Source organism: Dermacentor albipictus, chromosome 3 (assembly GCF_038994185.2).
Source record: "Dermacentor albipictus isolate Rhodes 1998 colony chromosome 3, USDA_Dalb.pri_finalv2, whole genome shotgun sequence".
Lineage (NCBI taxonomy): Eukaryota > Metazoa > Arthropoda > Arachnida > Ixodida > Ixodidae > Dermacentor > Dermacentor albipictus.
The window spans coordinates 157,930,028-157,957,493 of record NC_091823.1 but is presented as its reverse complement, the minus strand read 5'-3'; the positions used below and the strand labels follow the sequence as shown (position 1 = coordinate 157,957,493).

Sequence of the window (27,466 nt, the reverse complement as noted above, 5' to 3'; positions counted from 1 at the left end):
CATTGTTGATCAGCGTGTGCGTACACAAGGACAACACGTAAAACATTATGTCCCTGAAACTACCTCATCATGGCGAAAGAAACAACGCCTACCATGTGCATGCCGATCCAGTACATCGCATCCTTTCTCGAAGAGATCAGCATTGCCGCTCTTCAAGCTTCTTCTTCTTAATAATCTTCATCTTCTCCTTTTATAGATGGTTGCTCTTGGTTCTTCAGACATGGCACGCACCTTGAAAGAGATTGGTCATACATTCAGAAATGAAACAGCAGAAAATAGAATAGGGAAAAACGCGCAAAAATGTAAAGAACTACAACGAAAAAATGTATTGAATTATAAGAAAAGTCAAGTTAAAAACATTTTGACGAAAACTAATCGAAGCTGAACTGGCATTCTGACCAATGAACCCTCCAATGGTTACCTAAATAAACATATGAAGTACAACGCTACTTCGCTGGTGTCTAAAACTAAATTGTACTGTTCTAAACAATAGCTGGCGTGGGGAAAATACAGGAAACGCAAGACTGAGGAGAGTGGATTCAAGGAAAATTTTTCTAACGGAGGTGAAACAGACGCAAGATGACGATATGTGTTGCTGAATGGAGCAAGGGCCAAATTATAGCCAAAGAGCACCACGCATGCGGTGACGGATTGTCTGTCAGTTGTCAATGAGATGAAACTGAATTTTGATAGGCATATGGGGGGGGGGGACAAGCATTTAAAAGGGTCTAAAGACAGTCACTGTAAAGCGCGCAAAATTTATAAGTATTAAAACCATGACAATAAATCTGGGGTATGCTAGGACTCTAAGATATGTTTGAAAATTTGTGATGTTCTCACGTTGTAGTGATGGTGCAAACAGTAGTGAAAGCTTTACGCAATCAAAACTCTTTATTGAGTGAACTCGTGTCCAGAAAAACACGTGGTGCCCAATGTGCAACACTAGGGCGAGCACACACACACACACACACACACACGCACACGCACGCACGCACGCACGCACACACGCACGCACGCACGCACACACACACACAAACACACACAAACACACACGCACACGCACACACACACACACAAACACACACACACACACACACACACACACACACACACACACACACACCCAGGCTGAGCTTGGGCCGTATAACGTAAAACTATTCCAATATTTTTCTATTCCAATCTCCTGACGTCAAATTTGCGTAACCACCGACGTAAGCACCGGGCGGTCACCCGCAGGGTTGTCTGAACAGACCAATCAAACGCTCTCCTCGTTCTTAGGAGGTCACTTTTGTTTGCTTGAAACACGAATACCATTGCCTACACTCAGCGGCTTGTCGTATCTAATTGGCCGACAAGAGGCGAGGAGCACGCTCAAGTGGAGAGGTATTCATTGGGGCAGAGCCAGCGCACTAAAAATCGATAACCGGATGAAGAGGGTGGTGCCAGCGTCTGCGATTGGTCGGCTTTCCCTTACTTAGCTTGTGGTGGCTCATCGAAAATCACGGCAGCATGCAACGGAAGCTTAAGAATGACGCTAAAACTGGCACTCAGCAAAGAAGAGTTGGCAGAATGAGGTGGTAAACGTGCCGAAAGGGCTCGAAAACGTTACACGGCCACGCAATAAGTTTTATTATACGCAAATACACCTATGCTCTCCGGCAAGTGCGAGTAGCCAGCGTCTCAGCGATCGGCGGCAGCCATCCTTTAGTCCATTCGGAACGGGGCCGCCTGCGGCTTTTCCGAAGAAAATTCAGTTTTGTTCGGCATATTAATGCATCTTTATCGCGCACACGTCACTTTGACGCGGTGAGTTTGTGCGGTTTTGTGACGTCGCGTGACAGGCAGGTGAAGTGGGTGCAGCCCGAAAACTTTTAACCAATAGCCGAGGGCTAATGGCGAAAAGGGGTCGAATCAGAAATAACTGTTTTTCTTTTTTCTGTCAAATCATGCATAATCAGTGTGAACACATCATACCAGATGGGGAGGTATCGCGGTTTTCGTGACGTCGCGTGACAGACAGGTGAAGTGGGCGTGGTCGAAAAAAGTTTTGGACCAATCGTGGAGGGCTGATAGCAGAATTGGAATAGAAACGTTTGGAATAGTTTACGTTATAGCGCCCCTTATTAGGCCAAGGAACTTTTCTTCTCGGCCAGTAGACTAGTAGACAATTGCTTACTTTTTATTTACTTTAAATGTGTTGCTGGCGTTTCAAATCTGGGAGTGTGCTTTTTTTTTAGGCAAGCGCTTTATTAAATAATTCTGATGCCCGCCTTAGCTGCATTCTATTTTGATGGTTTATAGTTGGATGCTCCAGTATTAGTTTTATGAATGCTTTAAACAGCAGCATTATTTTACCTAATGTACTTTTGTCTGCAGGGATAGTAGCAGGGATGATAACTACCTCTGAAGGTGTAAAGTTATTCACGACAGATTCTATGCCGCGAGGCGACATATCGTTTTCATAGTATGCTTTAGTTTAGCCCTGTAAAGGGAAGATGCTGTTCTCATTCAACCTGGTGAGTTGTCAGTCTATTTGCTCGCAAAAGTAATTTAGAAGGTAAAGAATTCCAACGGCCGCCGAGTGTCTGCTGCATTCCCTAGCCGAGGCCTTACTTCGAACACTCCGTACTGCGAGCGCGTAGAAACGCTCGAAGTCGGATGGAGACAACCCTATCACACGCATCACGTTATACTATAACATGGAAGGTGCACCCCGTCTGGTGAACGGAACTCTCGTTTGTTTTCATCCCTGGGCACGCTGACCTGGAAATTTTACAGCCTTTAGTCTGGTGCTTGAGTGCATAATATTTGTATTTAGCTCCTGAAAGCAACAGAAACCCGAGTCGCAGTGCAGAGTTGCCTGTGAAGTTTGAAAACAGTTAAGTATCGTACCTGTTCCAGTAGACACATAAGAGAGATAAAACATCTTTATTGAAAAATTACTGCTGGGTTTCTAAAGAGAAACGGAGGGGCCGGAAGGTTGGTCTCGTGAAGCTGCCCTTTCCGCCACACGCAGGCCAGGCCTTCAACAATGCCGCGAACAAGTGTTTGCACCTTTCGGAGAGGCTCGCTACGCATCACTTTTTAAACCTCTGGCTCGCTCGAAAGGCTGTTTGTGATTAAACAAACCTACCCGCCGTGGTTGCTTACTGGCTATGGTGTTGGGCTGCTAAGCACGAGGTCGCGGGGTCGTATCCCGGCCGTGGCAGCCGCATTTCAAAGGGGTTAAATGCGAAAACACCTGTGTGCTTAGATTTAGGTGCACCTCAAAGAAGGCCAAGCGGTCCAAATTTCCTATGGCCCTCACTACAGCGTGCCTCATAATAATATCGGGGTTTTAGGGACGCAAAACCCCATATTTGTTCAAATCAAAGAAAACTGATGTGGCTTGCTGGACAAATTGGACGTTTGCACGCACAGCGCAACTAGTTCCGCGGTGTCTTCGCCTAAATCTTTGTGGTGGATCTAGATAAGGTAGTGGACAGCAAGGACTCTTTCAGCTTCAACGAAACACCTCGATTTGCCGCAGCAAACAAGAAACGCTTGAGTGCAGCACCAAGAGAAAGAGCCGCCTTGAACCTGCACGCCGTAGCCACCTTCGTTTATCTGGACAGCGTTGTCAGCGCAAGTAACAAATTCCAGAGTTGCCAATAGTCAGGCTTGCAGGAAATCGGATGCATACAAAATCACTATAAAATATAATGGAAGGAAAGAAAAATAAATCTGGCGTCGAAATAAGGCAGAAAATGTTAAAAATGGGGAAACCTTAACAAAGGGATATTTTTCGTTTTCGGAGACAAAACCGGACACGGCTGGGCAAAAGTTCCTATTGCTGCAGCCTACAGCGCAATACGGGACAAAGACATTATGTACTCGCATTGCCTACGTTACGCTTCTATTTGTGATATGAAGGATGACCCTTGTCCGTGGCATGCATTCACTGGAAGGGATGAGCCAAAAATCACAACTAACAAGGAACAATAATAAAAGAGAGAGAGAGAGAGCGGGGGATGGGTTATTGTAGCCGTTAAGATGAAACGTACTTCCATTAAAGCAGGAATAAAGCATATGCAGAAAAATTGTCTCTCGTTTTATCGATTTGTTGGATAGTCGTCGAGCGACCTAAGAAGCGACCTAAGAGCGACACTAAGAAGAGTCTTTCCCAAGAACGAAACAAATTATTATTTGGAATTCACAATAGTGAGGAGGCCCTTCACCTAACAGCGGTCCTTTCCTGGCTTCCTGGCGCCACGGAAAAGCATTGGGCTCATGATTCTGGGGCTCTGGATTCAGATCGCGTCGTGGCATGTTTGTTTTGGGCGAAAGCCTTAAGTGGCTCATGGGTCTAAAGATCCGTTGTGCCGCGTTATCTAAAAACTTCCCGTCCGAGGCTATGGCACCCAAATTCAATGACACCAAAGTTGATGATGCCACGCTAGACCCCTGGTGGGAATCGAACTCATGACCTCTTCTGGGAGTCTAACCCATGACCTTTGGAGTTAATTAGGGTAAATTTAACAAAGGCACTCGAACTCTCGACCTTTGGTTGGACGAAAACTGAATGGCACCCAAATTGATGGTGCTACCATTGGTGGGACCGATCCCGCGACTTTGGTGTTAATTAGGACGAAGTTAATAATATAGTCAACGCACTCCAACCCACGACCCCTGGTGGGAATCGAACTCATGACCTTTGGCGGGACCAAAACTCAATGACAACAAAATTGATGGTGCCACCATTGATCATCGAGCATACGACCATTGGTGGGAGTCGCATCTACGACCTGTACATATTGAGGCATATGTGTGCTATACATCTGCCAACTTAGTATGCCGTATTATACCCAAAAATCCCTAGATCGCGAACTAAATCCCTGAAATTGTTTTGCAGAGACGACGCTTTGATTCACGGGGCCACAAGCTTTTGTGCACACTTCTACTCACATCTCTATATATCCTGTTGAATGATAAAGTAAACTGGTTTGTTTGTTTCTACTCGGCTCACCTTGCTCGTCGCCGTCCGTTACACAAGATGCCGTTTACTTTGGGAATGCGTCTCCTGTATGCAGAGCTTTTGGAGCTACAACGTATGAGGTGCTGTGAAAGTAGAAATATTGAAAATTGCCAAGCATGCGTCCTCGAGCGCGCGATAGATAAATTTGGCCAAACTTTAGACGTTTTGCTTTTACACGCGCTGTGCAGCGGCTGTAATACCCAGCCGCGATAATTCTTCGCGCTCTTTCGCGAAGAGAAACAAGCAAGGGTTTCCAAAACAAAGAATAGGTGGCAGCTTTGAACGCCCTTTTTGGTCAAAAAACAAACACTATTTTACTAGAACAACCTCAATTACAGGGCCGCCGGAAGACTTGCCCCATACAGCGGTCAAGGGAACAGTGACACCAGCTCCACCCTCTTCTATTACGATGCCACAATTAAAAGCAGTCGTGACTGACTATAGCACCGGTAGTTCTGGCGACCGCTACTGCGGGTGCGCTGCTCCACTTCCATTAGTAGTGCAAGAGAGTTAAGAAACATCTGGTTCCGGTAACCTTGCTAAAGTCTGCCTGGGTACTGTTGTGCCCGGCGGCCGTTCAGAGCGGCGAATGCCACCCCTGCGACACACAGTTCTGACGCCTCATGCTACGATTCTTCACACCTGTCAGCAGCCCAAATCGGCCTCTCCGCACCGGAGTGGAGGTCTGTGCAAGGCTTTGCTTCTTCACACCTGTCAGCTGCACAAATTGGCACGACCACGCCGGAATCGGAGTCAGCGGACGTTGCCCTATTTGCCTGTTTGTGCCAAGTGATGTGCGTGCGTTTCCGACCAAGCTCCCTTTGGAGGAAAAAGGCAACCGACCTCCTGACTCCATCGGTCTCTCAACACCATCGTTTGCCCGACGCCGGGATTGGTCTCCTGACGCCATCTGTCTCCTGACGCCGGGTTGGTGGAAACCATGAACAATGACGACGCAGGCATAAAAAGAGGATCCAAACGCCTAGGAGAGGGGGGAGGACGCTCGGAAACAGTGTAACATTCGGACATGCTAAGACGCTACCATAGTGTGCTTCGATAGTTGGAGCCGTATTGTAAATCTCAACGACATACCTTTTTGCATATATTGCTCTTTTTTCATTCTCTTAAACGTCGCTCGGAACCCTTGCTCCCGGCACCTGTCACGGCACCATCGATGGAAACTTCGTTGGCCGCATGGACCCCCAACTTCATAACAGTACTTTTGAATATGCGTAGCGGCGTAAATAGCGAGATAACAGTGTGTCTAAATAAATATTCAGCTAATTCGAGAACGACAGTAGATGTCTAAACACACCAGGGAACCCCTAACTTTAGGGATAAATCCCTAAAGTTTGCATCACTGATGCTAAATGGCAAACCTTGCTGTATGATTTTCCGTATTTGCTGTTTATATTGCCTGAGGTTCCTCGTGTCAGGTCTTACGTTCTCGGTAAAATTATTCCTCAGAATTCTGAGAACGGCAGCCCACAAAAAAATTCCATGAAATAAAACAGCTACAACGATTTCTTTTGTCTTAAAGCTTCTCCGAGGTAAATATTAAAAGTGCGAAACAATAGCTCAGCTGAAACCTGAGAATGATGTCACTTGATTGGCGCGGCTGCACACTACCTCCGAGATTGGCCCAGGAATGAGGTTTGAAGCATACGCTATACAGAAAAATGGCGGTAAAGTCGCTAAGGAAGACGTTGGCTGTTGTAATTACTAAGCACAAATAACATTATCCGATCGCAGTATTCAAACAGGGGGCCCCTAGCACAACAGCACGTTTTCACTTAGCTGGCGTTTGCTTCAATTGACACTGCCACTACAGCTACGAGTCATACACTTCTCGTATTATTATAAAATGTTGCTATCGCATCCATTGATTCGCCCTCATGGCGAAACTGTAATATCTTTTTTCCCAACATGATCACGCGGCCGCATCGCATTTCTCTCTTGCTCGGGAGAAGCGTAGGAAATAGGGAAAGTTGCTTAAGGTGCAGCGCCTGAGAACGTGGTGGACAGTCAAAATGACTTCTTTTTCTCAACTGAAACAAGAACACTTCTATGAAATTATCAGAAGTGCACCTATTTTCGGTTAGCTAGCATGTTCACTTAATTTAGACCGCTTCACCAAATGATTTGCGTATGAGCCTGCGGAGTTTGGGAATTTTTTACAGCGAAGGTGCCTATGGCTAGGTTCATCTTGTCGTAACGCCAACAGAAACTATCATCTATGGATCATTCCTCCAAGTGCAATGGCTCATACACCCGCTTCCCCGTAAGGCAGAGGCCACAAGCACTCAGCAAAGCGAAGCGAACAAAGCATACCTTCTTTGAAATCACGCATACAGCATGCAAAAACAGCTTACGCTTCATGAAAAAACAAGCTCAAAATAAGCATCAGAACACATAACTGATGATAAGGCGCTCCTTCACTTACATGTCATGCGAAGCTCGCAGCGCTCCCCGCATATGTTGCCTGGTAAAGAATACTGTTCCGCAATCTGTAGTAGCGACGGCAGCTTCACAGTAGCATAGGAAGCAGGAAGTGACGTATGTACACTTTCGTAACTAAAAGAAGAACCCGCCTAACAACTGATATGTGTTGTGACAGCTGTGGGGATGCGCGACTCTCACGCATCCCCTGATATGTTGTTTTCCATGCATAGCTCCCGTCTTCCGTAATCCGGCTTCGCCGCGTGGCCTGGGGCCCGCGGCGGTCCGTGTGGTTGAAGCGCAATCGCGAGACGGCGCGAGTGTTGCGCTGCTAACGCCGCCTCACGGCCGGGTTACTTGGGCGCGGAAAGGAGAATGCTCTTCCTCTTTGGTTCGGGCCGGCGAGTGGCGCGAACGCTCCGCGCATGCGCCGATCCATGCTTCATTGAGACCGTCTCACGAGGCCTCGTTCGAACGTGCCACCGTTCGCGTGACCGTACGCGCGAACGACCAGGCGTTGATATCCAGCATGGGGAAAATATATTTGCTTGTTATCCGGTCGCGGTCAGTCGGACTTTCCCGATTTGTCGCGCTCCCATCGGCATGTTTTGTAGATAGCAATTCGGCTAGCAGGCATTGATCTATGAAAGGTGCAATAAATGCCCTTGTGATGATTTGCTCTACTGTGTTGTCGTTGCTTTGTCGCAAGAGCACGGGTGAGAATTCCACACAGTACAATGGGAATGCCGCGTACAGTTAGGACTCCAGAAACGCGTTCATACAAGGCGCGGTTAATTTCTCTAAGCCAAATCGCAGCCCGTCAAAACGTCGTAGGCAAATAATAGGGTAAAGTGCCGGTGCGTGTTGTCACGGGAAAATTTTCAACTTAAGTCGCAATGGGTAACTGTTCTAGTTGTCGCTTACAGCTTCGCTGTCGAACCGCCTTCACAGCGTGGAGACTTTTTTTTTTCAGTGTCAAGAACTCTGTTGCTTTAAGCCAACTTGCCCATGTAGGTCAATGTATTGTTTGCTCTTTCATCAGCAACTGCCTTATCGAAAGATTAGTTGCAGGAAGTAGGTGCCAGAGCAACCTTACAGTGCATAGACACCGCACTCGCGGCACTGCATTGCCACTGCATATTGGGTGCGGCCTTGTCGCCCATTGCAAAGCGTTCCCAAAACGGAACGTCGGAAAAGAAACGGGAATTCACCGCATAACAACCAGAACAACAGCGGGCGCTTCATTGAAAACAAACAGAACTCGGAAACATACGAGTACGCAGTTAAACGCAGAAAATGCGCAAAAAAGAACATAGGAAAGTAATCCACCCGTGGCCCCGGCGGGTCGAATACCGAGCAAATTGGCACGTCTGGCAGCGGGCCGCAGGTCCACTGCTCCATTCTAGTGCCTTCACACCACGCCTTGTGCAGCATGTACGACTACCACGTGAGGCCTCCTTTGCCAGTACTGCAGCCGCTGCATAACGCATGCTCGCAGGCGTTAAGCGTCATGCAATCAGAGGCAGTTGTAACGTTAGAGCTTCGGTTAGCAGCTGGCGCGATGTCTGCGATGCTGATAACTATTCAGGAAAGTTTCCACCCATCGGTTCTTGTCTTGTCTTGTGTCCTCAAGAGTAGCGCCTGCCCACTATGGGGTATTGGCCAAGAAGGAGGCGGTTTTCCGTATGCTTAGAAGTAAAGCGAAACTATGTTTGAATAGTGGAGCGTGGGAAGATAGAACTGTAATTTAGAAGTGGAATGAAAATATTGTTAAGAATTTCGATAAAATAGGTTAACGTAAAGAAATTGTCTCTAAAATATACTCACCATCTGCCCCGGGTGACTTCTTTTTTTATCGACACTGCGCATTCAGCACTTCCAGGTCATGAGCAACATAACGAATATCAACGTGACAGGGCATTTCTGACAGGAGAGTAGCGAACGAAGAGTTGTCAATTAAATTGTTTTTAGTGTGTTTAGTGTGCCTGTGATGCAGACAGGACTTTCCAATCCTGAAGTTTTATTTTGTCATTTTAGTATATATTTAAGTAAATAGCTAAGAGAAATTCTTCTATTAGTCACACAGACCAAAACTTTCATGCAGGTCATTTCCAACTGTTCCAGAAATCCACCTGAAAAGGTCTAACAGCGCCATTTTTCACCGACAATTAAAATCTCACTTTTGTCTTAAGGGCGAAGCAACGAATGCGATAGCAACCTGCTAGAATAATACACGAAGTGCACGTTGAATTCCAGTTTAATTTAAACTTTATGCAGATGACGGCGTTTCATACTCGGGAGTTTATAGCAAGTGCGACCAGTTACTGTTTAATCAAACTTTGTAGACAGCTGCTTTCTGGTGCGAAAAGTGGCAAATGATCAATCATGACAAAACAGTATTTATCAAAATAAATCGACAGGTAAAACACTGCGTTTTCAATATGGCATCCAAAATTTTATACTACCCGAAATAACTCATCATATATACTTAGGTCTTTGGATCTCTAGCGATCTTAACCGGAATAAGCACATTAATTATGTTGCCGCATACGCAAACCGCAATCACTTTTTTTCTGAGGCGAGCTCTAAAATTATCGGTTCCTTCTGTCCACCTTGTAGCTTAAGATCGATTGTACGGCCAATTTCGGACTATGCCGCAATAATTTGGGACCCTTTCACCAAAACTAACATTTTTTAGCTAGAAAAAGCACAAGGACGAGCTGCGCGCTTTCCCTTTGGTAATATCTCCAGGGTATTTCTGGCGGATCTGTTAAGAAAAAGCCAATGTCCAGCCTTTAGAAAAAAAGAAATCGCTGTGCCAGACTGGTTTCTATATCAATCAATCAATGGACATTTTAAGGTCTACGTGTGAAAAATATTTTCATTATCTACAGGATACGCCACGATATAGAGGCGTAACTTCACAATCCCTCTATTTCGCGCATGCAACCGGACATTCAAATACCCTTTTGTTGCGTACAACAGTAGACTGGAACCAGTCTACATTATTGGCTTTTTCTTTCTATCTAGCAGCCCATATTTAGTTTCTTTTAATGAACCGCCTTTTTATGAATAGTTCGTACTCTGAAACTATGTATTCCTGTATTTCATCTTTAGTTCTGACGCACCGAGTTACTGCAGTCTTGAGGGACTGTAGCGTGTACTGTATTTATTGTATGCTAAAGTTATGCAGCAATGTACTATTATTCTTGTATTGCTTACTGCGATTACTATACGTCCACTTTTTCTCTCAGTGGCGTGATTAGTTTGTTGTTCTTGTGTGTGCCACAATGTTGCCGCGTCATATGGAAGCATTGTGGGATTCTCGTTAGCATGAGTCGACTTTTTTTCAGCATGCTTGCCATTGAGTACGACTTTATGGTACCACACTACTAAAATCACTTTCGGTGATTGGAATATCTGTAAAAAAATGACTCATAGCTGTACTGGCAATCTGAATTGAAGTAAACGTAAGCCGACTACGCGAAAACGGACAGTTGTGCTCTGTTTGAATCCAGCCAGCGGACAATTTCCTCTATGTTTATTAATTAAAACCAGCGTCTGTCTTAGCGAGTTCACCACCACTTTTCAGTATCGGGTTTGCTTAAAACCTCTTTCCTGGGCCAATTCCGGAGGTTGTGAACAGCCGCGGCAATAAAGTAACATCATTCTCAGGTTCGAGCTCTGTTATTGTTTCGCAATTTTAAAGGTTTAAGATAAGGGGCATGCGCTCTGTGTGTTTTGATTCGCGATATTTTTTGTGGCGTGGCATTTTCCAATTTCCGAATAACGATTTTCTCAAGAATGTAAGACCTGGTACGGGTGACTTTAGTGATAGGATACACCTCATGTCATGTTGCACGGTATGGCATATAGCAGATATATACCTATACATATAAGGAACCTTGCGGCAACGGCAAACATTTGCTTGGAGTTGCATAAAATTGATATCGCAAAAAAAGTATTTTCCAATGAAGATGAAACATGTTTATTGTGTTTATTAGTTAAAGTGATGCTTTTGTTCTACGCAAATATTCAGACCTCACCACTCTAGCTGGTGCCTTCACTGTCTACTGCACCTTGATTACGTACTATGAACCCAAGCAATTGAAATCATTACAAGGGAGGTGTACTCAGAATACTTGGACGCCTGTTCGCGAAAAATGCCGTTTCAAATCATTTTATACCGCCGCGCCTACGATATGTTTAGGTCTGCAAGCCTGCACGGTGCCTCCGCAAACGTTATATTAAATGGAATATAGGTGAAGGCTAAGCAACCGCCCGGCGTCGTTATGACACGTCACCGGCGATAGCCGAGCCTGTTTGCGCGTTCGTGCTGTCTTGCAGCGCCGAGTGACACCTCTTAAAGAGCCGCTCAGGGACACTGGTCGCTGCACAGGCGTTCACCCAGCGCTTAGCGGTCCAGCCTTTATAGGCACGGGCTCTAGACCGCGGCGCCGCGGGCCCCATCGGCCAAGCCAGCGTCGGCCGTGGCTCCCGCTTCGTCAGTTGGGAGGGGCTCCTGGGCCAACTGACCGGCCGAGTTTCGGACAGGCAAAGTTGCGGTGACGCCGTCTGACGAGGCGGACTGCCGAGGGGTGCGCGTTCCACACTGCGGCACGTCCGCTACGGCGTGATCGGAACCCGCGGTTGCGCTCGACGACAGGCTGCTGGACCCGCGGTCCGCGGACGCTCCGTCGGACCCCCTCGAGCCTCCACACCTGGCGGTCTGCCGACGAGAGATAATTTTGGCGAGCAGCTTCGCATCGGTGAACGTCGAACCCTGGTGTCCGGATTTGCCGACGCTCACGAGGAGTGGCCGCGCGGCGGCGCCGGCAGCGGCCGACCGAGGGCGCTGCTTTCGGGACGCGTCGGGAGCGGCGCTCGAATCGGGAGCGACGACGGACTGTCGCCTGCCTCTGGCCGATTGAACAGAAGCCATGGCGCCGCGGAGGGCGCTGGGCATCCGTCGCGACCGTCCTTGCACTGGCCGGCCGATCGTCGCGGCCGCGTCGTCGATGGTCCGTGTAAATTCCGAAGCAGTGGACTGCCTCCTCGTCCTTCCCGACTTGGACTTCGCGATGGTCCTCGCGCCCGTATGAAATTCGCTGGCGATCGACTGCCTGCGCGAACGGTCGGAGAGCTTTCGGATCCTCGCCGAGGGAATTATGGTGGTCAAGTGGTCTTCGCCGTCCGGGGATTGTGGGAGCAACCTGCCACTGCGCGCCTGCAATTTTGTAGATGTTCTTCTAACTTTAGCGTCCGTGGCTGTTTCGTGACGGGGTGAAGTGACGTCATCGCTAGTCTGATTTCTGGACGCTGGACGCTTTTCTACTTGTCCCATGGAAGCAGACTCCACCAGCGCCTCCTCGTGCGCCGTGACCGTTGTCATTTTGTAGGAACTGTAGAAATCGTACAGCATACTTGTGTAGTACAGCTGAAAAGACAATGCGTCAAATCGTTGTAATACTTTATGTGCTCATGATAATCTTCTCAGTTTTATTGGCGCCGGAAAATAAAACCGAAGGTTAGCCATGAAACCAATTTCTCGTAATATTTACGCCCTGCCAGTTGCGTGTTCAATGCGCATGATGAGATATAAGCAATTAAGTATATCCATTCTGTAATTCCCTACGTAGGGTGAGATGAGCGCGTGCAAGTTAAAATAACATAAATATAAGGTTTGAATAATTGAAGAACAACATTATTCCGCTTTGTACACAATGTCTACAATAGTCTCAGTAATGAAACACGGAGCGAAGGCGACTGCAAACTAAACGCGGGGCGTTTTATTGGTGCCAGACTGCGAATGTTCATGCAGTATGAATGATCATGAATGATCGAAAGAGTGCTGTCCCCGAAAGCTTTTGTAAAGTTTGTCCCCACACAAGTGGTGACACTTCGCAATACAGAATGGCACTATTTAGTGGCGGCGAATTTCTTGGCAGCAGTAGCAGCAGCCTGTCTTATGTCCACTGTAGGACGAAGGCCTCTCCCTGCGATCTGCACTTACCACTGCCCTGCGCCAACCGATTGCAGCTTGCGCCCAGCAGTTTCCCCATTTCATCGCTCCACCTAGTCTTCTGCCGTCCTCGATTGCGTTTCCCTTCTCTTGGTACCGATTCTGTTACCCTACTGGTCCGACGGTTATCTAACCGGCGCGTCACATGACATCCTGCCCAGCTTCATATCTTTCTCTTTATGTCAATTAGAATATAGTCTATACCCGTTTGCCCTCTGATGGAAACCGCTGTCTTTGTGTCTCTTAACGTTATGCCTAGCAATCTTCGTTCCATCGCTCTTTGCGCGGTCCTTAACTTGTTCTCAAGCTTCTTTGTTAGTCTCAAGTATTTGCACCATAAGTCAGCACTGGTAAAATGCACTGATTGTATACCTCCCTTTTCAATCTTAATAGTAAGCTTCCAGTCAGGAGCTGACAATGTCTGCCGCATGCGATCCAACCCATTTTTATTCTTCTATGAATTTCCTTCTCATGATCAGGGTTCCCTGTGAATTATTGACCTAAGTAAACGTACTCCTTCACAGACCCTACAGGTTGACCGGCGGTCTTGAACTCTTGTTCCTTTGCCCCGCCATTCTTCATCATCTTTGTCTTTTGCATATTAATCATCCATCCCACTCTTATTAAAATACATCAAAATCTACTTTAGTAGGTCTGAGTAAGGAAAGACTATGCTATAAACACAGGGTTCTGCCAATGTATCAGCTACATTTTCAACGTGTAGTTTGCAACACAATCGAAGGTTGGAATAAGCTGCGGAGTGACCTTGTTCATTCACAGCACTTCTAAGCAATGTATTCTAAGTAACTGTTTATCTTGTGCTGATAGAACATAATTTTAAGGTCGTAGTGCGCAAAACTGTAGGCAACTGATGTTTCCTTTGGTAAGCGCGTTTATTTTTACTTATTCATGAACAATAAATGTTTACATGCGTAATATTCTTGCGCTAAGACTTACTACTTTAACAAAGTACCAATTTTATCTTGTAACTAAACTCCTCTAACATAACGCTTATAGACGATGGACCATGTGTATAATAAAGAAGTAAATAAATGAATAAAAGTAAAGTGAGACATTTCGTCTGCAAACTTTAAAGAGAACTTGAGAGAACTTTAAATCGATAGCATCGAAACACAAGAGGATGAAATGCTGCTGAACGAAAAAAACTGCCAGTGTTCAAACGACTTATTACTGCGTTATGAAACAAGGACGTTATGAAACAAGCACGAACAGTCGTCGACCGGTTAAACGCCATCGTCGAATTCAAGGAGTGCCTGGTGATGGCAGCGATGTGCCAGAGTACAGCGTGGCTGTACAAGACAAAAGAAAACATTACCAGCACCCTCGCTTCCGCCGACGTAGCCTTCAGCGACCCGGCGTTCGAGCTCTGACCAATTAATTATTTTGCCTCTATCCGAACACATCACGCCACTTCGGTACACTGACTTGCATCGATTCTTTCTCGTCGCATTTTATGGCGTTTTGGGCGTTTACACTTAGAGCCGTATAATCGTTTGTAGTACCCTCATGGATAGGGCTGCATTCCCAATTTTTCAGGCAATGAATTCGGGTACAGAAATGTAGTACCCCTGACACACGGGAAGAATTAATGTAATTCGAATCGAATGGCATTCGATGCATCAAATGCCATTCGCTCTCTTGCCGTGCTACACAGTAAAATGTAATGGCATTCACAAATGATAACAATGACGATCTGGAACAAAATTCGTGAAATTCAAAGAAATTTTGTGTCCATTAAACGCGTTTAAGAACTTTTGCGAGTACTTTTAAAACGGACGAAATCATTTTGACGCCAGTTATTCAAAATTAAAAGCACTTCGATCATCACAAGCCAAGCCACGACTAAACCCAGCAACTAAAGCAAATCCAGTAAGGGTAAGCAACCAATATGGCCGACATGGCGCTCTGCGGAGGAAGCGCAGCTAGCGCAGTTGAGATTGAAAAAGTGAAAGCCCTAGTTGCCTCTTACATTTGTTACTGAGTGCAACGAAGAAACAAGGAGAGGTCACTGGAACTGGCAAAAGAAGCGCAATCAAAGATCAATGCAAGCCTGAAACAGATTAGTAGCCAATTCACTCGCTATTGCTGCTCTGATGGCTACCAACTCCACAGTTCACCGTGAGCGGTGGGCATTTCAGCGAAGCGAACGTGGGTTCGAAGAGACGGTTCCGCATATCGGGGAGAATCACTTCAGACAAGCTCTCCGTGTCTCGCCGACGACATTCCGGTACCTTGTTGAGTCGTGCAGGATCGCCTTGGAGCGCCAAACGACAAACATGAGACAGCCGTTGTCCGTGGAAAAAAGAGCGGCCGTCGGGATGAATCGGCTGTGCTCAAGCGCTGAAGACCGAACGATCGCCCATCTGTTCGGCATAGGCCGTTTAACGGTGAACGTCGCATTCCGGGAGTGTTTTAAGGTTTTCACCGAACAACTTGAAGCAGAGTGGCTTCGAATGGTCCGGCGCCACCAACTGGAAAAACACGTGAGGTAGTTATTTTCCTTCACTGGAAAGGCAAGCGGAATGGCAGGGAATCGGCGCTCTCGATCGTTGTAACTCTCCGATATCGCCGACGAAGGACAACCCAATTGATTGCCGTAACTACAAAGGCTGCTAGGTACCTTCGAGACTTCTCCACGCTGCAGCGAAAGTTAAAAAAATAAATTCACTTTCATTGCGTGATATCTTCTGAAATATATTCCATTGCATTCGATCGTTACTAAATAAGATTTAGCAGTTGTAGCTGTGGAATACAGAAGTTTCTGCAAATAACAATCACCAAAGTTCGGATTGCCATCATTTCCTTTGTTCCTCCTGCAGTATGTGCCACACGGTGCATTTCTGCAATTTCCAGTACTAGAATTTTATAACTGATATTGTCAACTGGCTGTGCGTTGCCTATACATAAAAATGTACACATAGGCCAAATGAGTTACGATATTTCGCTGAATGAGCACTTTCCTGATAAACAACTTCCAGCCGTTTGCTAAAAAAGTGCTGCATGTATGTGCTAATTTTGCCTAAAATGCCTTTACTCTACAAACAGTGTAAAGGTATCATGATTTGTCGTGAAGTAGCCATGGATAGAAATTTTATGTGTGCATGAAATTCTCCTTTTTGTCAATGAAAAAAAATATAGGCAAGCTTGCATGATGCAGCTGTCATGCTGTGGCCTGCGCCTGTAACGTAACTCGTACAGTTGTTTGAGAAGTGTTTTGCTCAACGTGGCTGTTTATGACAGGTTAAAATACTGCAAACAGGAATGCCCACTGTTGCGCATGAGCAAGACATCATTCGGCGCTTGTTTCTTTTGTACATGTACAGTTTTATACTGCTGGCACTGGTTGATCATCAGTAGCGGTTCCGGTATATCAATGTTGGAGCTCCCGGCCGATGCCATGATGCCAGCGTGTACGAGAGATCGATATAGACACCTCGAATCACCTGTGGTTATGATCGAAGGTGCTGCTATAACACCGCTCATTCTGTGTGACCAGGCATTTCCGCTGACTGCAACATGGCTTAAGCCCTTCCCAAGTGCATCACCTGGCATCCCCGAAGCTGCTTACAATTATAAGCTTTACAAAATAAGACGCATGGCTGAAAACGGATTTGGACGCCTGAAAGCTCGTTTTCGTTTTGTCATGAAGATGCTAGAATGCCAGTTGCCAAATGCTGAACAAGCCATCAGAGCCTCATGTGTTCTTTACAATATCTGTGAGACATTCCGAGACCCTGTGGATGCTCAGTGGGAACAAGATGTGCCTGCATTTGATGCACTGCTTCCACAGCCATCACGCTCCACCGCTCAGTCAAGTGGAACAGGGATGCTATGCAGGATGCGCCGAGCTTCTCGTTCACCCGAGTTTTACCCGAGTTTGCTCGACGGCAGTCAGTGAACGGAGATAGCGCGGAACGCGCCGAAGGTGCAGGCAAAAAATATGTAGACAAAAAGCCGCGTATGACAACATGAGCGCACCCTGCGTGGCACGCTGCTTCCACGTTTCAAGCGCAGAAGGCTGCACAACGACACGCACCAGCGCCGCGTATTGTTATCAACGGATTATCACAACTTAGCGATACCGTGACTGTCCCGCTGTCCGTCTGCACACTTGCCGTGAGCCGCTTGCCACGCCTTTCCTGGGCGCGTCAAGGGCGTGCCTCCTCGTTCGAGCACTATCTTTCTTTCCTCCATCGAATGCGAACAGGGTACATGCGGCGCATTATTGCACCTAACCTTTCACTCAAACGAATACGTTGAAATACAACAAATAAATAAAGAACATTTTTATTTCTTTAAGTATCTGTTTTTCGTTTTCAACGCTAGAAATTTGTGATGACAAACGGAGATCGAGCAATTTATTAAATTTTGCACTTCTTGCCGCGAGTGGCGACAGTGAGGGGAAAGCTTAGAAGCGGTACATGGAATCTGGTCGCACGCACGAGGGCACTCATACGCTGATAAGTCGCCTAGGGGCGCTGCAGTGCTATTCTCAATAATGTCCGTCATGATCCATGGAGGGTCATGGCCACTCTTTCTCTATTAGGGGAATAGAAACGCAGCGCCGCGGTACGGCTGTTCATCGTAGGCGCTTCACTAGGCTATTAAGTCCCCCGCTTTACCGACTAAAAACGACACAACAGCTGTCGCTGCAACATGGCGGTATATTAACGGGACAGCGTTAAGGAGCTCGTGTCGCAGAAAAGCCGGTGTCGTCGGCGTTGGCGGCGTTGGCCGTGAGCGATAAATCCCAGCAGGCACTTCATGAATAAAAAACAACTTGCAGCATGGGCTGGGTGGGAATCGAACCAGGGTCTCCGGAGTGTGAGACGGAGACTCTACCACTCAGCCACGAGTTTTTTTTTCTTTATCACTCAGCCACGAGTTCGATGCTTCAAAGCGGTACAAAAGCGTCTCTAGTGAATGCGGTGTTGCCTTAGAAACGAGCTGTTTCTAAGGCTCAGGCCTGCGTCGCTTGCTCAGGCGCACATTTCGTTGCCGCGCCGAACGCGACGCTGCTCGACGCCCACCGCGTCCGATACGGGGCGCGTAGTCGCTGCGCCATAGCCCACTGTCTTACACCCCTTGGCGGGTCAACGGGAACGCTGTCGCGTTCCACTCTTGAAGGCGAAGCTTAAGCGTCCTCCAATTTTTATTTTAGAGTGCGTAGTGACGCAGTTCAGTGAAAATGTACCAGTTTATCTTTGTGCGCGAAGCCTCTGCGATACATTGCGAAAAGTGCGTGCTTCCCCAGCCACACAATTCATCGCTTGTCATCGCTTTCCCAGTGAAGGTGCCTCTGAGCGCATGTACGCAGTGTACGAGTGTGTTGTGTAGTCGAAGGTGCTTGTGGATTACGTCTGCTGGAGCTGGCAGCGATCGCAGATGGATATCGTAACGACACCGCAGCACTCGCATTTTGGCAGGTGAGGGCTCTTGTGTGCAGTTATGAAATCAGATTTCGAACGGAGAGAGGTGTTGGAACTGTTGAGTGCGCAGTGCTTGTGATGAAGAAATGCCATTGCACTGGATCTAGAAAAGCGAGCGATTCTCGGACGCTGATCGTGTTTACGACGCTGTGGCTCCGTTTCATCACCGATGACAGAGCAGCCATCTCAAACGACTGCTGCAATACGCACTCCTCAGCATCGTCGTCCCCCTCGGCGCATCGACGCCTTGCAAGCAGCTACAGTGACGTGCCGATAATTATTTACTGTGCGCTACGCGCCACAATGCAGGCAGTGAAACCGTGTTGTGCGGCCATCTCAGCCCGAGAAGATGTGTGCATAAGCCAGTGACAGTCAACGCTTTGTTTCCGATAGTGATGCTCAGTACATCACCGATGACAGTGTGTTGTGCGTGTTTTATGTCGGCAGTCAAGATTGTTGATGCCTCTCAGCTCGACACCGCGTCGCTGTTGCCGGAAGATAAGTTGGGCGTGGCTTCACTGTAGTGGGTGCGCGCACAAGAGTTACATGCCTCGCGCGGGGCGTGACCTCTGGTTTTGATTGACAGGCGAAGTCGTGCTAAACTCGTACATCGCGAAACCTCCTCCGAGTTCAACTCGGGAACATGGCGGCGGCAGCAGCAGCCTGTTTCATTGCATAAAGCGGCAGCAAGCGTCAGTATGACCGTCCGGACCCGTTCACCTACATGACCGATGGGGAGTTTCAGCGTCATTTTTCGCCTGTCGAAGACATCAGTGCGCTGGCTGTGTGACGAGCTAGGTGAAGACTCTCGTCTGCGGAGACAGCGTGGCGGGCTTCATTCGCTCACCGTGGTAGAGCAAGTCATCTGTGCCCTCCGTTTCTACGGGACTGGGAGTTTTCAGGGAAGCGTCGGTGCCGAGCGTTATTGGACGCCATCAAACTACTGTTAGCCACTGTGTCAGAGATGTGTCTGACGCGCTTATCGATGCGGCAGTGCGTAAGCGGTGGCTAGCTTTCCAGAATACTGCGGCTGAGCGGGCATATATAAAATAATGCTTCCTACTTCGTGGGAACTTTACGAATGTAGTCGGGTGTGTCGACGGAGCGTACGTAGGAATTAAGGCGCCTCGAAAGTCTGCGTTACTGTGATTCACATTGAGGCAATGTTTAGACACCCCATATACCTAGATTTGTGACTTCTGATTAGCCGACTTAAATTTTGTGTTAGCGACATGTCACATGCGGCTGCTTATGATACTGCCTTTTTCGCTGGTTGATGACTTTTTGCCGATTGTTCTACTTGTCTCTCAGGGTGTCTTCCAAATGGCTCACTTTCCTGGGAAAGAAGTTAAGTATAAATAGATAAATGGATATCAGAAATTGTGTGAAGTAACCTATGAATCCTAATACCATAAAAAACTTGGGGTTCTTCATTGGTGAAGTTACTTAGTATACACAATGCTGAATTTTAGTCATGCGTAATCTATCGGCCGCGCTATGAAACAGCGAGGCATTGCACAATTTGTTGCAGCGCGATATGTGGATGTTGCGCCAAGCCGGTTGTGCCTATGCATTTGTGGCGAAATGAAAATTCTTTGAGAATCTTAGTGTGTTGGCTTGCATGAAGAAAATACCTCAGATTGTTTGCTCTGTTCAGTGTCGATGCATGTGCCACAGTTTCAGTGTATCTTCTTCTTTTTGGGGGGGCGGCGTTATTCTGGATGGATAAATTGTATATTTTCGTCTCATAATGGGGCTCTAATTCTTAAGCAGTAGAACAATGCACATCCAATACTCTGCAGAACTCTCTGTACGTGAAGATGTCATGAACCACCAAGGCAAAATTACATATCGGAAGAAATGTGGTGCAGATGCCAATAAAAATTGGGTCTTTAACCCACCATGATAAAAATAAAAATTGCAGAGCAAATAGACCATTTGTACAGCTTTAGAGCAATGATTACACAAAACGTGATATGCTCAAAAGAGTAAACCCTTGCCGCAATGCCAGAGTAGGCTGATCGACATGCAGCATATATTGGCATTGAATATGTCTCGTAACCGTTATTTTTATTATAAGCCCTCGCTCTCACACCTTTCCCTCCGGCACTCCCTTTACCGAAACATGGCACTGTCTTTCCATTGGTGTCATGATAATGGCAACGGCAGCAGCATGGCTGGTTAATGCTTGCCCCTTTGATTCCTGTGAGTTTAGTGGTAAAGAATATGGCACGTGCATACATACACCTGTGCTGCGAAATTTAACATTTGGGATTTTTTGGAGAGCTAATTTGTGTTGGGAAATTTCAAAGATGTGCACCATTGTGGCCTAATAACTAGAGCATTGGTGAGGTTGAAGACGGTGTATTGGTATAGAAGCTTGAAGTTTAATGGCCCAACAATTCGACGGGACAAAAAGAAGAGAAATATACACAGCAGAATGCTTTGCTGTGTGTGTTACGCTACTTTGTGTGCCGTTGAATTGTTGTGCGATCCAACTTCAAATAGAGCATTGGGCTTCTTTGGTGCAAGACCGAGGAAGTGTGAGCTATTCGACAACATGCCAGTGCCTTGCCACACAATTATGGAAGTCGGAAGGTTTGCAAACAAAGCTTTGCTTTCAAATCCACCCGCTCATGTAATACAAGCACTGATTGAAAGAACCATCATACAAAAATAATGGTGAAATCAATGGCCTGTGAAAAGTGTAATTCGTATATAGGCACTGTTGACATAATAGGTGCCATACCGGCCTTAAAATTGTACTCGACAGAGGAGTTTGTTTCCTATGTGAAGCACAACCTCCCATTACATGCTGTGCAAATAACCAAGCTCGGTTTGTTTTGACGTGGTGCACAACATTCAGTGTAATCTGTTTTTGATTCTAAAGAAGTGTCAAACACCACCTCGTTTTCAAGGACGTCATGGAAATATTTGGCGAGACCTCTTTACAGCCCCTCATAATGGAAGTGTGGCCAGCCAGCTTTGCTTGGATGCCTTTATAGATTTCTGCTCCTGATCATTGTGTGCTATCAAGTTGCAGAAGTCTATGCAACTGGTGCAAGGCATTACGTGTTTCTATAGTCGGATACAACTTTAGGAGGCTGCGGAATCTGCACTTGAAGGCAGGTGAACACAAGCCTGTACCAATGGACACGCACTCTAGACTGACACCGTGCCACCGGACAGATAGTCCCTCTCCAACCTGCTCGTTGGAGAGGGACTATTTCTTTAGACGTGGAGGCAATCGGCTGCTGCACTTTGGTAATCTGGGCGGGGCCTCTCCTGTCTTCTGAAAGTTTAGCAGACTGTAAAGGATGCTGCTTTTCATAAAACACAAAAGGACAAAGTGTACAATTATTTGGCCTATGAAATGGATACATCAGAAGTGTGCTGTGCAAGCACTTAAGATGTGTGAAATATAGTACATGCAATTATAAGACAATGTTAAAGAATATGTGGTATCGAACATGCATGTAACGGCACATTTGAATCGGGGAGTGTTGCAGTCATATGTACAGTCTATAGGTGATAGCATTATTAAGCTCCTGCTGTTTCCTGTCTTCATAGTGAATTACACACACCGTTCATCTTGTGGCTGATCAACACGCACTGTATTCTTGCACATAGAAAGAACAAACACCACAATGACGTATAGCTGCATTAGTGTATTTTTTATTTACATGGTCCAAGAGTGGCACAGGCTGGCTTACGTTTATTCCTATCTTGAAGTGACACCAATTGCATGTTACAAGTCTCTTAATATGCACAGCACAATGTTTACTGCAATAATTTTATTCATGTTCTTGAATGATAAACAAAATGTTAAACTGAAAGCTCCTTTATATGGGCTCTGTGGGCTCGACAGGAGAGCAGTGAGGGCACCGATACTACTGTTGCAGAGCAGCCCTCTGGACCTCTGCCACACTCTCAAGAGCACGTGCCTGGCGCTCGCCTACTGCCACCAGGCGGTTGAGTGCCTCCAGCAGCAGAATCTTTTGCTGCAAAAAAGTGTATTGGAATGAATCAGCCGCATACAAACCATTATTTACAAAGATAAATGCTCGTTGCACTATTAGTGCTAAGAGCCCTTAACTGTGAAAGCCTCTAGTGTAGTATGCATAATAAAACAATGCGTTGGGACAACGTTGCTTTATTTTTCATAACTGGGGTTTTCTTTTTCAGAGCCAATTGTCATGTTGATTAGTGTGCCAGCAGCTGAGGTGGCCCCGCACCTTCACGAGTCTCTACTGTCAGCACCACACACCTATTTTTGTTCGCTGCAAAACAAATGCCTCACCCTACAATCCTGTCTTATACGAGCTGATTGCATTCTACGCCTACAAACATCATATTTTTGTCCCATTATGCAATTTTCTACCATCCTCGGCTGTAGTTCTCTCTCCTTGACATCCATTCTGTTACGCTTATGTAATCACCTGTTATGAATGGGCAACAAGCGATCGAACACGTGCATGGCCTGCCTGCCGATTCCTTTTTTCAGTTGCCACGGTTTACTACGCCACTGTCTTCCTGCCTTAATGCTATCTCCAACAATTTTTGTTACTTCGCTTTCTGCACAGTCCTTGACATATCAAGTTTCTTTGTTGACCTCTAGGTTTATGTCCCATATTGCATAACCGGTAGAATGCAATGATTCTATACTTTTTTCAAGGATATCGGTAATGTGGCGATCACGATTCGGTAATGCCTTCCATGTGCTGTTCAACCCATTAAATTTTTGTATAAGTTTCCTGCTTTAAATCAGTACCTGCTATTGATATTTCACCTGGATAAAGATACTCTTCCATAAATTTCGCGGGCTTCATGTCACTCATGAAATTCTGTTATCTCACCAAGTTAGTCAAGGTCACCTTCATCTTTTCCATATTTTCGCGGGCCCACTTGCGTGTAAAAGCACGAACACTCATTGGTTCTCACTGCCTTCTTTAAACTAACTGCTGGGAATTCAGTTCGTTACTACGAAAGTGACTTAATTCGTGCACTCTTATTATGCTAAATATGAAACAGTAGAAACATACTTATCTGCAGCTTGTCGATGTCTCCTTCACTGTGTTGGTAGCGAGATCCATCGTCGGTACCACCTCCTTGTCGCATCGTAGCTATATAGGCTGTCTTCCTTTTGCACACACTATGTAATATGCGTGACCCTCGCAGTCACGCAGAGTGGATCAACTCGCCGCACTCGCAGAAGCAGCACCGGACAAGTTGTTTGTTCAGCACTTCGCCGTGAATAGTAGGTAGTAGGTACGCGTTGCGATCTGTAAAATCGCCGAAGCTATTGGCAGTCTTTCGGGGTGCACGGAAAGATTGCTCACGGAGGAACAGAAATATCCGAGAAATAGTGGTCATCATCGAGCCTGATCACTACGTCGCGCACTGCAAGCTCGTTGTACGAGTTTGTTTACACTGGGCGCCTCCGATGCTTAGCCGCCATGCTCGCCCGATGAATCGATGTGATGACGCCACCACAGCGTTCCCTCGTGGTATAATGCGAAGCGTACTAAATTACAAATTAGTCTAATGCACATTCAGTGTACATGTTGTAAGCTTTAAAATGCTTCTAAACCACTTCAATCTAACTAATATTATCGTACTAAATGCGTTTGTTTTATAACTCGCTTGTGCATGTAATGCACTCAGTGAAACGACAAACAAGTGAAAGAAGGCACGACCATGCACCGACGGTATGATCACGTGAGCCCCAGTTTGTCGACCGCCCAGAAGGCAACGCCCAAGGAATGATAGCCAGCCAGAGTGAATATAGATAAACCAATGAAACTGCAAGCTTGTCGATAGATAAACTGTGCCTCGGTACCATTCGTGCTTTCATCTTGGGGTGTCGCCAGAGCTCGTGAAGATCCCGAGTTTTGCCAAACTCGGCGCATCCTGCATAGCACCCCAGGACACGATGTTCGAGCTGCTCTTGTGCAATACTTCTGGAGACCTGCTCAACAGGCCACATGACCAGCACCATTGCAGCACAGCAGAGAAGCAGTGTGTGTTTGTGTGTGTGTACACTTCGAGGGGTTTGTAAATATGAAAACAATCATGCTCCTTGACAGCCATGCAAGCAGTTAACATTTACTTTTTGCCTAAATCCCGCAAACACGACAAAAATAAATTGTCACGCTGGGCACTTTTTTCCTGCAGATGAACCTGGTTATCTCGGATTTTTTTCCTTCTCCCTGCCTTTTTCTAGACATAGATGCAGCTGCCGCTGCTCCTCAATAAGCTGCGCAAGCAGATCTGCATTTGATGCCTGCCTCATTCTCCTTTCGGGGGGTCCCAATAATAATAATAATAATAATAATAATAATAATAATAATAATAATAATAATAATAATAATAATAATAATAATAATAATAATAATAAACTAAAGAGAAAAAGAGAAAAGAGAAAAAGAGAAAAAAATACAGGAAAGCGTTAAATGTATATACATACACTGATACACACATTATACGCATTTATAATAGATTTACGTATATGCACATATACAGGATTGGGAAGCACATCTGGCGCGTACAAGTATCACCATGCCACACGATTTCCTTGCGTGGCACAATAAAAAATGAGTAGATGATTTTAAATAACAAAATGAGTAAAAACTAAAAATGCTCCAATGAAAGCTGTGCAGGAACAAACTTTCTTATCACATTTTTACCCAAGCCACACTTTAGGCGTAATACAGGACGAGGAAAGCGAGGTCTATTTCTTTACGTGTTATAGCTGCTCAAATCCGCACATTTTAGTGCTTTCTTGAGCTTGTATTTCCATGTTGACTGCAGCACATTACAAGGTAAATAATTAAACAAAGCAGGAACATAGTATTCGCGCATTCTTTTGCGGTATTTTGTTGCACAACTAGGTATTTGATAACGCCATTTTGGTCTAAGGCAATGGGGAGTTGCATAAGGTACATTATAACGATTGTCCCAGAAATTTATCAGGGCTATTGTATGCAGTAGAAACGAAGAAAAATCTGGCATGGATAATACCTTAAAAATGTCGGTGTTGCCTTCAAGACACAAGTCATAACCTATAACTTTTAAAAGGGAGCGCATTAGTGAGTCAATTCTTTTTTGCAAACAAAGAGCAGAATGTCTGTAGGCAGTAATTCCGTATCGGACAACACTGTATCACAACGCATGCGCGGTGTTTTCCTGACGGATATCGGCATGAGGTGACGGATTTTATAAAGTAAGCAAAGCACTGAGCGAATCCTCTGACAGACATAAGAAACATGCGAATTCCGTGATAGATCGCTGTCAAAACGCAAATCGACATATTTTACGGATGATATGTAGTCGATAGCATCGCAAGAACATGGATTGCAATGTGAATTATGTAATATTACTTCCCTAGCCAAGTGTACTCTCTTTAAAGGACTTCGAAAGTAGACAAGTTGCGCTGGTAATACGTTAATTTCGATTTAATTGGTGGTGAACCAGTCCATTGCCTTCGTAGCTGCTTCTTGTATATGAGAAGCTGCATCAGATTATTGATTTGCACGAGAAACTAAGACTGTATGGTCTGCACACTGAAATATCTTAGTAGGGACTGCATTGAGACAGATCATAACGTAAATTTTAAATAGAAGAGGGCTTAATACTGAACCTTGTGGAACACCGGTTTTGATTGCAGAAAGGCTGCTGTGAATGTTTTGAATGAGCCGTACTGAAACCGGTCCCGGAGAAAATTAACGAGACGTGACAGAAACAAACCACGGAATCCCTTCATCAAAAGCTTTGTTAACAACTAGTCATGGCGGACACTGTCAAATGCCTTGCTTACATCAAGAAACAATGCGCACGCAACGTGGTTAGTTTGGAAACATAAGTTCGGGAAATGGGAAAGAAATCATCCAAAAGTGCCTGAGTGCCTTTGCTTTTGTAAAGCCGTATTGCCGCGGTGATAACATGTTGTTAGTGTCAAGGAAGCTATTCATAGTGAGCAGCATATGTTTCTCAAAAATAAGCCCTGGCGACAAGCATTCTGCTGGGGAGTCCCAGTTTGTGACGGCCCAGCTTCTTCGACAGGAGATGAAAGTGCAGGATATGAAAGCACACGAGACGAAGTTTCCGGTAATGTTTCATATGCGTCATTCTGCCTAGGATATGTCAAATCCTCGTTCATGTTGGCGGGCGCGTCCCCATCGATTTAGCTGCTATGGCCATTCTCCATTTGGTGGATGATCTGAAATGGAAAGTGCAATCAAACTCGATCTGAATGCGCAGGTTATCACAAAGGCAAAGCGCAACACACTAAGGAATGGCTATTGCATGCACAGCCATCCGCACACTTAACACAAACGCTCGATCACGTGGCTTGCACTGACATTAGAGCCGCTGAGTGCTGACTGCTGGGTCCAAGGCCACGCTGCACGGTGCACTCGCGAAGGCTGGCGAAAGCGGGTGCCTCGCTGCCACCCCAGTATGATCTCAGACCCAGCGGCAATCACGGTGATGGAGGCCACACGCTCGAGCGTTTGTCTTGCGTGTGCGGTGGTAGGTGCAGCA

The 27,466-nt window shown here is 46.1% G+C and overlaps 2 protein-coding genes across 6 annotated transcripts in view; both read right to left on the bottom strand.

The window, feature by feature from the left end:
* The window catches only part of LOC135908673 (uncharacterized), a 46,680-nt gene extending 46,501 nt beyond the window's left edge, over positions 1-179 (bottom strand). For both annotated transcript variants that reach the window (XM_070536229.1, XM_065440520.2), the window contains exon 1: positions 93-179. In XM_070536229.1, coding sequence (XP_070392330.1) covers positions 93-143 — 51 coding nt within the window. In that variant the 5' untranslated portion in view covers positions 144-179. The remainder of the gene's footprint in view (positions 1-92) is intronic.
* Positions 180-212: 33 nt separating this feature from the next.
* The window catches only part of LOC135908672 (uncharacterized), a 58,154-nt gene continuing 30,900 nt past the window's right edge, over positions 213-27,466 (bottom strand). Inside the window, exon 9 of one of the 4 annotated variants that reach the window (XM_070536228.1) lies at positions 213-231. Coding sequence is in view for 2 of the 4 variants with exons in the window: in XM_070536226.1 (XP_070392327.1) it covers positions 11,898-12,890 (993 nt within the window). In the remaining 2 variants the exon portion in view is untranslated. Of the gene's footprint in view, positions 232-10,993; positions 12,891-27,466 lie in introns of those variants that run through there. The other 3 variants (XM_070536226.1, XM_070536225.1, XM_070536227.1) reach the window with 3 other exon arrangements.